General features: G+C 46.6%; 1 protein-coding gene and 1 long non-coding RNA gene across 3 annotated transcripts in view; one reads left to right on the top strand and one right to left on the bottom strand.

Moving 5' to 3' along the window:
* Window positions 1-12,442, top strand: part of LOC118388065 (collagen alpha-1(XI) chain-like) — a 173,652-nt gene that overhangs the window by 17,607 nt on the left and 143,603 nt on the right. Inside the window, exon 2 of the mRNA XM_052525456.1 lies at window positions 11,303-11,470. Coding sequence (XP_052381416.1) covers window positions 11,303-11,470 — 168 coding nt within the window. The remainder of the gene's footprint in view (window positions 1-11,302; window positions 11,471-12,442) is intronic.
* LOC127931797 (uncharacterized) overlaps window positions 11,485-12,442 on the bottom strand; it is a 1,471-nt gene continuing 513 nt past the window's right edge. The window contains exons 2-3 of one of the 2 annotated variants that reach the window (XR_008143090.1): window positions 12,106-12,153; window positions 11,485-11,961 (exon numbers count right to left, since the gene is read on the bottom strand). This is a non-coding gene — a long non-coding RNA (uncharacterized LOC127931797). The remainder of the gene's footprint in view (window positions 11,962-12,105; window positions 12,154-12,442) is intronic. The other variant, XR_008143089.1, reaches the window with a different exon arrangement.

Genomic DNA, 12,442 nt, shown 5'->3' with positions numbered 1-12,442 from the left:
GTTTCAATGTTGCAGAGCCATTCCGCACCCAAGGTTCTGTAGCTGTCTTGGCCCCAATATGTCATTAAGCACTGGCACAGAGAAGGATGTGTGCCTGTGATGGGGCTCTGCTCCACGGTGTGCCAAGTACGGGCGATGAAAGAGAGAGAGGGGAAGAGAGAGAGAGAGAGGGAGAGGGGAAGAGATAGAGGGAGAGGGGAGAGGGGAAGAGAAAGGGGGGAGAGAATTTCATTTGATTATTAAATATTGAAGAATGAGAACTGTATAGAATGCTTTTGCTGTATAGTAAATGTCCCAGCAGCAGTCAGTCTCACACAGACAGCACCTCTCTCAGTCTTCTCTGGGAGTTCTGAGGTGTGGTCTGCCTGTGTTTACCCAGGGAATAGCTCTGGCCCTAGCTTCAGTCAGGGTTCATCCTGTTCCTAAGTTGTAGTTCCCCCAAAGGGAGCTGCCATGCTAATTAGACAAACACTTCATCTTAGTAAGGTGGGATTGAGAGCCATACCTGTGGGCTAGGATGTGGTTAACTGCCACCTCAGGAGGGTCGGAGGGAGGTGAGGGAAGTGTGACTGGGGTTTGGAGGTGTGTGTTTTTACCAAACTGCGGTTGAATTGGGCTAAACACACATCTACACACAGAAACATGCACAAATATATACAGGACAGCTTATAGAAAAAACTTGCCATAAAGGCTAAGCTTAAGGGTGTTTACTATCTGTACAGAGGGGAGATGTTACAGTATGTCACCCCCCTTCCCTCTCCCTCTTGTCCAGTAAGAAGCTTATTGCCACTCTCCCTGTCCATGCCCCCTGGGTGACCTACTGCTGCATGAGGGGTTAGTTTAGGGTGCAGTAGGGATAGGGGGTAGGACACCCCCTCCTGTTTGCCATCTTGTACTGATGAGAATAACTTGAACACAGTAGACAAACAACAGATTTTCCTATCTACCAAGAAGGAGAATAAAGTGAGAAAAGACCAGATGAGATCTGTGAAAGGAGTGGATGGATGGGTAGAGGTAGAGGAAAAGACCAAATCAGATCTGTGAAAGGAGTGGATGGATGGGTAGAGGTAGAGGAAAAGACCAAATCAGATCTGTGAAAGGAGTGTATGGATGGGTAGAGGTAGAGGAAAAGACCAAATGAGAACTGTGAAAGGAGTGGATGGATGGGTAGAAGAAGAGGAAAAGACCAGATAAGATCTGTGAAAGGAGTGGATGGATGGGTAGAGGAAAAGACCAGATGATATCTGTGAACGGAGTGGATGGATGGGTAGAAGTAGAGGAAAAGACCAGATGAGATCTGTGAAAGACCAGGATGAGAGGAAAAGACCAGATGAGATCTGTGAAAGGGATGGATGGGTAGGATGGACCAGATGAGATCTGTGAAAGGAGTGGATGGGTAGAGGTAGAAAAGACCAGATGAGATCTATGAAAGGAGTGGATGGATGGGTAGAGGTAGAAGAAAAGACCAGATGAGATCTGTGAAAGGAGTGGATGGATGGGTAGAGGTAGAGGAAAAGACCAAATCAGATCTGTGAAAGGAGTGGATGGATGGGTAGAGGTAGAGGAAAAGACCAGATGAGATCTGTGAAAGGAGTGGATGGATGGGTAGAGGTAGAGGAAAAGACCAGATGAGATCTATGAAAGGAGTGGATGGATGGGTAGAGGTAGAGGAAAAGACCAGATGAGATCTGTGAAAGGAGTGGATGGGTAAAGGTAGAGGAAAAGACCAGATGAGATCTGTGAAAGGAGTGGATGGATGGGTAGAGGTAGAGGAAAAGACCAGATGAGATCTGTGAAAGGAGTGGATGGATGGGTAGAGGTAGAGGAAAAGACCAGATGAGATCTGTGAAAGGAGTGGATGGACGGGTAGAGGTAGAGGAAAAGACCAGATGAGATCTGTGAAAGGAGTGGATGGATAGGTAAAGGTAGAGGAAAAGACCAGATGAGATCTGTGAAAGGAGTGGATGGATGGGTAGAGGTAGAGGAAAAGACCAAATCAGATCTGTGAAAGGAGTGGATGGATGGGTAGAGGTAGAGGAAAAGACCAAATGAGAACTGTGAAAGGAGTGGATGGATGGGTAGAGGTAGAGGAAAAGACCAGATGAGATCTGTGAAAGGAGTGGATGGATGGGTAGAGGTAGAGGAAAAGGGAGACTATGGCGGAAGGGAAAGAGAGAGGGTATCCTGATGACAACGGTTTCCTCACCAATAGCTGCTGATCTTTATGGGATTAGGTTGTGTCAGAGAGGACTGGCACAACCAACAGACCTCTACAGGGGTCTTGACACGGTTAGCATCGACTGCTTGATCACAGCCAAACTTCCTCCTATTCCTCCTATTCTTCTTCCTCCTCCTCTTCCTCCTCTTCCTCCTCCTCCTTTTTTGTCTCCAATCACTGCAACCATGTGACTCATATTGCACTATATAGGGAATAGGGTGTCATTTCCGATTTAGATGATATATTATTGAATTGCTTATAATATAATATAATAATAATATAATATAATAATAATATAATATTATCATAATTATAATAAGAATAATAACAAATAATATATGCCATTTAGCAGATCAAACCCACAGTGCTACTACTGAGGTAGTCCTATGGCTAGTTGGTCTCTCCAATGAAGCCATTCACACTGTTTTCTAACATACAGTGGGGCAAAAAAGTAGTTAGTCAGCCACCAATTGTGCAAGTTATCCCACTTATAAAGATGAGAGAGGCCTGTAATTTTCATCATAGGTACACTTCAACTATGACAGACAAAATGAGAGAGAAAAATCCAGAAAATCACATTGTAGGATTTTTTATTAATTTATTTGCAAATTATTGTGGAAAATAAGTATTTGGTCACCTACAAACAAGCAAGATTTCTGGCTCTCACAGACCTGTAACTTCTTCTCTGAGAGGCTCCTCTGTCCTCCACTCGTTACCTGTATTAATGGCACCTGTTTGAACTTGTTATCAGTATAAAAGACACCTGTCCACAACCTCAAACAGTCACAATCCAAACTCCACTATGGCCAAGACCAAAGAGCTGTCAAAGGACACAGAAACAAAATTGTAGACCTGCACCAGGCTGGGAAGACTGAATCTGCAATAGGTAAGCAGCTTGGTTTGAATAAATCAACTGTGGGAGCAATTATTAGGAAATGGAAGACATACAAGATCACTGATAATCTCCCTCGATCTGGGGCTCCACGCAAGATCTCACCCCGTGGGGTCAAAATGATCACAAGAATGGTGAGCAAAAATCCCAGAATCACATGTGAATAGTGAATGACCTGCAGAGAGCTGGGACCAAAGTAACAAAGCCTACCATCAATAACACACTACGCCGCCAGGGACTCAAATCCTGCAGTGCCAGACGTGTCCCCCTGCTTAAGCCAGTACATGTCCAGGCCCATCTGAAGTTTGCTAGAGAGCATTTGGATGATCCAGAAGAAGATTGGGAGAATGTCATATGGTCAGATGAAACCAAAATATAACTATTTGGTAAAAACTCAGCTCGTCGTGTTTGGAGGACAAAGAATGCCGAGTTGCATCCAAAGAACACCATACCTACTGTGAAGCATGGGGGTGGAAACATCATGCCTTGGGGCTGTTTTCTGCAAAGGGACCAGGACGACTGATCCGTGTAAAGGAAAGAATGAATGGGGCCATGTATCGTGAGATTTTGAGTGAAAACCTCCATCAGCAAGGGCGTTGAATATGAAACGTGCCTGGGTCTTTCAGCATGACAATGATCCCAAACAAACCGCCCAGGCAACGAAGGAGTGGCTTCGTAAGAAGCATTTCAAGGTCCTGGAGTGGCCTAGCCAGTCTCCAGATCTCAACCCCATAGAAAATCTTTGGAGGGAGTTGAAGGTCTGTGTTGCCCAGCAACAGCCCCAAAACATCACTGCTCTAGAGGAGATCGGCTAAGATAACTTTAGCTGTTAGCTAACTGCAGCTGCTGTCAGTGTCATCTGTTGTGGCTGTTTGCTAAGTATAGAGCTGTTAGCTAACTTTAGCTGTTAGCTAATTGCAGCTGTCAGTGTCATCTGTTGTGGCTGTTTGCTAAGTATAGAGCTGTTAGCTAACTTTAGCTGTTAGCTAATTGCAGCTAATTTGCCAGTTTCTAATGTTAGCTTGTACTAGCTGTTTGCTCATTGTAGTTATTGTGGTAGAGTAGACGTCTTTACATTTGAGTGAAGTGAAAGCCAACAACCCTTTCATCCCGACCCTGCCGAGCTAAGCCCAAATAAACAGACACGTGCTTCTCAGTCAACGGGGTCAGATATCACATCGGAATAATTTTATTGACATACTAGCGTCCTCTCTCCTCTCCAAACCCATTGGGGAGGGACCTCTGGCTTTTTCCTCCAATGGATTTTAAAAAGGAGGTGAGGAACGCAAAGAATATGTAATTGAGATTGGCTTCTGGAACTGCAGAGTGGAGTTGGACAGGACTTTTATTACGTATATAGGTTATTTATGGATGGGGTATCTTGTAATTAGCGACTATAGACACCCCTATGAAGTTGTAGTCGCTAGAATGGAGGATATGGCTGGTCGCTAGAATAGAGGATATGGCTGGTCGCTAGAATAGAGGATATGGCTGGTCGCTAGAATAGAGGATATGGCTGGTCGCTAGAATGGAGGATATGGCTGGTCGCTAGAATAGAGGATATGGCTGGTCGCTAGAATAGAGGATATGGCTGGTCGCTAGAATAGAGGATATGGCTGGTCGCTAGAATAGAGGATATGGCAGGTCGCTAGAATAGAGGATATGGCTGGTCGTTAGAATGGAGGATATGGGTTATTTATGGATGGGGTATCTTGTAATTAGCGACTATAGACACCCCTATGAAGTTGTAGTCGCTAGAATGGAGGATATGGCTGGTCGCTAGAATAGAGGATATGGCTGGTCGCTAGAATAGAGGATATGGCTGGTCGCTAGAATAGAGGATATGGCTGGTCGCTAGAATGGAGGATATGGCTGGTCGCTAGAATAGAGGATATGGCTGGTCGCTAGAATAGAGGATATGGCTGGTCGCTAGAATAGAGGATATGGCAGGTCGCTAGAATAGAGGATATGGCTGGTCGTTAGAATGGAGGATATGGCTGGTCGCTAGAATAGAGGATATGGCCGGTCGCTAGAATAGAGGATATGGCAGGTCGCTAGAATAGAGGATATGGCTGGTCGCTAGAATGGAGGATATGGCTGGTCGCTAGAATAGAGGATATGGCTGGTCGCTAGAATAGAGGATATGGCCGGTCGCTAGAATAGAGGATATGGCTGGTAGCTAGAATGGAGGATATGGCTGGTCGCTAGAATAGAGGATATGGCTGGTCGCTAGAATGGAGGATATGGCTGGTCGCTAGAATAGAGGATATGGCTGGTCGCTAGAATAGAGGATATGGCTGGTCGCTAGAATAGAGGATATGGCTGGTCGCTAGAATAGAGGATATGGCTGGTCGCTAGAATAGAGGATATGGCTGGTCGCTAGAATAGAGGATATGGCTGGTCGCTAGAATGGAGGATATGGCTGGTCGCTAGAATGGAGGATATGGCTGGTCGCTAGAATAGAGGATATGGCTGGTCGCTAGAATAGAGGATATGGCTGGTCGCTAGAATAGAGGATATGGCTGGTCGCTAGAATAGAGGATATGGCTGGTCGCTAGAATAGAGGATATGGCTGGTCGCTAGAATAGAGGATATGGCTGGTTGCTAGAATAGAGGATATGGCTGGTCGCTAGAATAGAGGATATGGCTGGTCGCTAGAATAGAGGATATGGCTGGTCGCTAGAATAGAGGATATGGCTGGTCGCTAGAATAGAGGATATGGCTGGTCGCTAGAATAGAGGATATGGCTGGTCGCTAGAATAGAGGATATGGCTGGTCGCTAGAATAGAGGATATGGCTGGTCGCTAGAATAGCAATCTGAGACATAAGACATTCACCAGCCACTAATTATTTTAAAATACTTGCATAACTTTGGCTAGATTAACCTATAGCGATCATACTGTAACTCAGTGAGTATTAATGTAATCTGCCACGTTCTTCCTACCACAAGGCCCTAAGTGATTTGATGTAATCTGCCACGTTCTTCCTACCACAAGGCCCTAAGTGATTTGATGTAATCTGCCACGTTCTTCCTACCACAAGGCCCTAAGTGATTTGCTGTAGCCTGCCACGTTCTTCCTACCACAAGGCCCTAAGTGATTTGATGTAATCTGCCACGTTCTTCCCACCACAAGGCCCTAAGTGATTTGCTGTAGCCTGCCACGTTATCCTACCACAAGGCCCTAAGTGATTTGCTGTAGCCTGCCACGTTCTTCCTACCACAAGGCCCTAAGTGATTTGATGTAATCTGTCACGTTCTTCCTACCACAAGGCCCTAAGTGATTTGATGTAATCTGTCACGTTCTTCCTACCACAAGGCCCTAAGTGATTTGATGTAGCCTGCCACGTTCTTCCTACCACAAGGCCCTAAGTGATTTGATGTAGCCTGCCACGTTCTTCCTACCACAAGGCCCTAAGTGATTTGATGTAATCTGTCACGTTCTTCCTACCACAAGGCCCTAAGTGATTTGATGTAATCTGTCACGTTCTTCCTACCACAAGGCCCTAAGTGATTTGCTGTAGCCTGCCACGTTCTTCCTACCACAAGGCCCTAAGTGATTTGATGTAGCCTGCCACGTTCTTCCTATCACAAGGCCCTAAGTGATTTGATGTAATCTGCCACGTTCTTCCTACCCTTTGGCCCTAAGTGATTTGATGTAATCTGCCACGTTCTTCCTACCACAAGGCCCTAAGTGATTTGATGTAATCTGTCACGTTCTTCCTACCACAAGGCCCTAAGTGATTTGATGTAATCTGTCACGTTCTTCCTACCACAAGGCCCTAAGTGATTTGATGTAGCCTGCCACGTTCTTCCTACCACAAGGCCCTAAGTGATTTGATGTAGCCTGCCACGTTCTTCCTACCACAAGGCCCTAAGTGATTTGATGTAATCTGTCACGTTCTTCCTACCACAAGGCCCTAAGTGATTTGATGTAATCTGCCACGTTCTTCCTACCCTTTGGCCCTAAGTGATTTGATGTAATCTGCCACGTTCTTCCTACCACAAGGCCCTAAGTGATTTGATGTAATCTGTCACGTTCTTCCTACCACAAGGCCCTAAGTGATTTGCTGTAGCCTGCCACGTTCTTCCTACCACAAGGCCCTAAGTGATTTGATGTAGCCTGCCACGTTCTTCCTATCACAAGGCCCTAAGTGATTTGATGTAATCTGCCACGTTCTTCCTACCCTTTGGCCCTAAGTGATTTGATGTAATCTGCCACGTTCTTCCTACCACAAGGCCCTAAGTGATTTGCTGTAGCCTGCCACGTTCTTCCTACCACAAGGCCCTAAGTGATTTGATGTAGCCTGCCACGTTCTTCCTACCACAAGGCCCTAAGTGATTTGATGTAGCCTGCCACGTTCTTCCTACCACAAGGCCCTAAGTGATTTGCTGTAGCCTGCCATGTTCTTCCTACCACAAGGCCCTAAGTGATTTGATGTAATCTGTCACGTTCTTCCTACCACAAGGCCCTAAGTGATTTGATGTAATCTGTCACGTTCTTCCTACCACAAGGCCCTAAGTGATTTGATGTAATCTGTCACGTTCTTCCTACCACAAGGCCCTAAGTGATTTGATGTAGCCTGCCACGTTCTTCCTACCACAAGGCCCTAAGTGATTTGATGTAGCCTGCCACATTCCTCCTACACAAGGTCCTAAACTAAGCCTGTTGTTACTATGAGACCTCAGTGGGTTTGGGTGTTTTCAGACTGTAATTTTAGTTCCCATCAGTTAGACTTGAGGGTTGACTTCATAGACAGAGGTCACTGTGTTCAGCCACTGTATAATCAGGAGAGAGAGAGAGGCCCTGAATATATTGATCCAGGTGGGGGTTACATTAGATTGAAGGAGGAAAGCCTAGGAGTGTGTATGTGTCTTTTTCTATGTATTAAAGAACTTCATACTGTTTGCTTCATGTTTTATGCAAGTACAGTATGTTTGTGTGTGCGTGCATGAGCCATGTGTACAATATGTGAATGAATGTGTGTGTCCACACACCTGTGTGTGCATGTCTTGACGTGGTGCCCAGTTGCTGGGGCCTCATGGTCCTAACAGTCAGTCAACGTTCTTCTTCTGTGGTGGCTGCGGTGTGGTTTCATTCCTCTCTACCTCCACCAGTATCCCATGGGCCTTGTGGCTGGGTTTCCCAGGAGACCAACAGACTCTGGGCTGTTGTATACTATTTAGCAGATGCTTTTATCCAAAGCGACTTACAGTCATGCGTGGGTAGCTCTGGGAATCAAACCCACAATCCTTACGTTGCCATCACCACACTCTACCAACTGAGCCATACAGGACCTGTTGTCAGGTTGAGGATTAACATTGTGGTGGTATGGGAGTGACTGGGAGCAGGATGGAAATGCCAGGCAGCTTTCCCAATGGCACTAGAGAAAGGAGAGTCAGCAGGTTTATTCATATACTGAAGATCCTATTGTTGTAGATACAGTCTGTCCTCTGGGGACTCATGTGGACAGGATTACAGAGGTATTGTCGATAAATAGAAAGATGACTCCTCTTTAAATACCTGCAATAATAATCACTATTTGTTTTACAGTTTTCCTTCAGTTTAGTTTTAAGATGTTTTCCCATTTTAAGTAGTTGGCTCGTGTTGATTTAAGTTTGTTTCACTTGATTTTGACAGTGGGAACTGTCCAACCCTAGTAGAGATCTATAGGACAAGCTATCTAAATTCAGTCAGTCAATCTGGCCAGTGAAAGTCATTCTCTAGCTGCTGGGTACATTGTATCACTCACTCCATTATGAGCTGATAATGAGAGACAAATCAGTGACTTTGTTTAGGCCATGCAACTACTTCAAGAGGCTCTGACATTCTGTGGTATGTTGTTGTTGCAGGGATGCCTCATTCTCATACTGGAATGTCTTAGAGAGAGGGTGGGCAGGGAGGGTTAGGGGGTAGGTGATGGGTGGACGTTGGTGGAAATTACTGCACCTTCCCCCAGATATCACAAAGTCATCTGGTGCGTCTGTCAAATATGTCCCCCCTAGCATTGGGATAATGTGTTGGGTTCAGCTGCTGCTCACATTTGGATGGAAAGACAATTATGTAGTGAGATAATAAGAGTCTTCCGATTGAAGACAGGAAGAGAGGAGAGGGCCAGCTCATAGAGGAAGCAAGGGAAGGCTCCGGATAATGAGGGAGGGAGACAAAGAGAGACAGAAAAAGACAGGAAAAAAGAGAGAGGAGTTGGCGAATGAATCTCTACATCGTTCACATTCTTTCATCTGACTCCAATCCCATGTATTTTCCTCTTAATAGTCTACACACACCCATATGAGAGAGTTCACTCCCCCCCTCTCTCTGTTGATATGACCTACCCAAGTGGGAGCACGAGTGTTGTTAGGTGTGTTTACATCCAGTATATGTGTGGGTCTGGGAACATAGCGAGCTGTGTGTGTGAGCTGTTTGATTTGGGTGAGATATCTGTTCAGAATCAGAGACTGTACACTACACAGCGTGGAATATAGATCATCAAAATCACATTTTTCTGTAGCTAGCTGACAGTGTTGCAATGCGTACTGCCTGATATCAACAGCAGTAAAGTGGAAGTTATGATGGATGGTGATCCATGGTCATGTGAATCTGTAGTGGATTTGGATCTGTCATTTTGTTTAGCTGTTGAATGGTTTATTTGAATTGATCTGCGCTGCATGTGAGAGACTGTAATGTCCTCCAGATGGATGAAGTAATGGGGCAGTGGGAATAGTGCCCGCACTCCCTCCCTCACTCCCCCACTCCCTCCAATCCTCCCTCCATCCCTCCACCCGTTTCTCTCCAGATGGATGGAGCTATTGAAAGCTCCTCCCTGAACAGCCTCAATAAATGTGTGTGGTCCTGGCTGACCTGACACCTGATCCTTCCTGCTTTACCTGTGTGTGTGTGTGTGTGTGTGTGTGTGTGTGTGTGTGTGTGTGTGTGTGTGTGTGTGTGTGTGTGTGTGTGTGTGTGTGTGTGTGTGTGTGTGTGTGTGTGTTTAAAGAGTGCCTTTCTCAGTCCAACTGGAGTGGTTCAACAGAACACAAGAATGCAAAAACAGGGTGCCAGAGAATGTGTGCTTTTGTTTTTGTTCTTAGAACCATGCCATAAACTGCTCCAGCTGTTGTTTTCCAACATTCAAACCCCCTCCCCTTTGTAATGGCCTCCCTCTACGCCCCAGTTAGACCCTGTCCCTATGTTGTCTCTACATGGTCCATCCCTTCTTCTGTCTCCAGACCCGTAGTGCGTGGCTGTGCTCAGAGCAGTACTGGGGCTATACTATATGCTCTGGGCAGTATCCTTGAGTCAGAGTCCATTGTAGCATCTGGCTGCAGACACATCTGTTTGTTTGTGGCTCATTAGGTCATTGGGGTTGTTTTGGCCAGCAGGTGTGCAGTCAGAGGTCAAACCACAACGTCAGACCTTGTTCTGACCCGACCGTACTGCTCTTGCGCCTGCGGTGCTCTGGAGGAAACACAAAGGCCCAGCCTGAGAGTGTGCTAATTGTATGTTTGTGGAAAGGAAGAGGAAGGCAGGTATAGTGGAGGAAGAAAGGGATGGAGGGGTGGACTTAGTTCATGACAGTAGTTCATCATAGCATCCAACTTCCTCATAATCCCCTAATGGTTAAGATTTGAAATGTGGGCACATTAATCTGATCCTAGATCTCTAGTTAGAGTGTAGGGCGCACTCTCACAGTTTATATTGGTTCTATAACTGTACCCCCTTCTCATCAGTGAAAAGGATGGAGATAATAGGGGTGAGAGGGGAATGGATAGATAGAGGGGGTCTGGAGGGCACCTATTGTACTGGAAGAAGGTCCTAGCTAATGGCTAGTGCACATGTGTCAAACTCATTCCACAGGGGGGCCAGGTGTCTGCGGGTTTTCGCTCCTCCCTTGTACTTCATTGATGAATTAAGGTCACTAATTATTAAGGAACTCCCCTCACCTGGTTGTCTAAGATTTGATTGAAAAGAAAAACCAAAAACCAAAAACCAGCAGACATAATGAGTTTGACACCCCTGGGCCAGTGAAAGGAGGATCTGTTTTTTCTGTCTACAGCCTGAGTAATTGGGTTACTTGAAATGGATACTGACTGTCTCCCCTGATTGTGAAAGATGTGTGAGTCTGAATCTTAAATGAGTGTGTTTGATTTGAGTCGAACCTAAAATATTTATCTTCTCTCTTTCTCTCCGTAGTGGAGCCAGCGGACCTCTTGAAGATTTTAGATTTTCCCAGTTTACCTGAAGGCGTTACGAAAACCACAGGTTTCTGTGCACATAGGAAGTCAACAAAAGGAGCCGATGTAGCCTACAGAGTATCCAAAGAAGCACAGCTCAGCGCCCCCACCAAACAGCTGTACCCTGGTAAGTACCTGATCATGACCGTTCACTGATTCGTTGATCTCCTTTGACCTCTGAACTTAAATGATACCTGTTACTTTATTTTCATGTTTTGCTCAAGTACATTACTGTATCTCTTCTGATCGAGATCATCCCTCCCCCTACTCCAATGTACAGATTGCCTTGTTTACTCAAATATCATCTAATGCGTTTAGCTTTTCCAGGAAAATTCTTCCTGACTGGTGTTGCTGCTCCCCTACTAATTATGTTCCTATTGGCTACTTGTGGCCTCTCCTCTACTAAGTCTGTTCCTATTGGTTGCATGTGGCCTCTCCCGTACCTCTGGGTGTTGACCCATATGAACTCGTTGGCCCCTAGTCAATAATAGAACACTGGTGTAAATCACTGGTGTAATGTCCTGACATGGATGGAATGTCCCAGACTGCAGTAAAACTCCCATAAGATCTGTCCCTTTTCCTCCCACCTGGCCCATTCCTCCCCTCCACTCTCCACACCTACCCCCTGGTCGACACGGCTCCTCCCTTCCCCTCTGCTCTCCACACCTACCCCCTGGCCGACACGGCTCCTCCCTTCCCCTCCGCTCTCCACACCTACCCCCTGGCCGACACGGCTCCTCCCTTCCCCTCCGCTCTCCACACCTACCCCCTGGCCGACACGGCTCCTCCCTTCCCCTCTGCTCTCCACACCTACCCCCTGGCCGACACGGCTCCTCCCTTCCCCTCCGCTCTCCACACCTACCCCCTGGCCGACACGGCTCCTCCCTTCCCCTCCGCTCTCCACACCTACCCCCTGGCCGACACGGCTCCTCCCTTCCCCTCCGCTCTCCACACCTACCCCCTGGCCGACACGGCTCCTCCCTTCCCCTCCGCTTTCCACACCTACCCCCTGGCCGACACGGTTCCTCCCTTCCCCTCCGCTCTCCACACCTACCCCCTGGCCGACCACGGCTCCTCCCTTCCCCTCCGCTCTCCACTC

Source organism: Oncorhynchus keta, chromosome 9 (genome assembly GCF_023373465.1).
Source record: "Oncorhynchus keta strain PuntledgeMale-10-30-2019 chromosome 9, Oket_V2, whole genome shotgun sequence".
NCBI classification, from domain to species: Eukaryota; Metazoa; Chordata; class Actinopteri; order Salmoniformes; family Salmonidae; genus Oncorhynchus; species Oncorhynchus keta.
The sequence above is the reverse complement of the archived record's forward strand: the minus strand, read 5'-3'. Positions and strand labels throughout refer to the sequence as shown.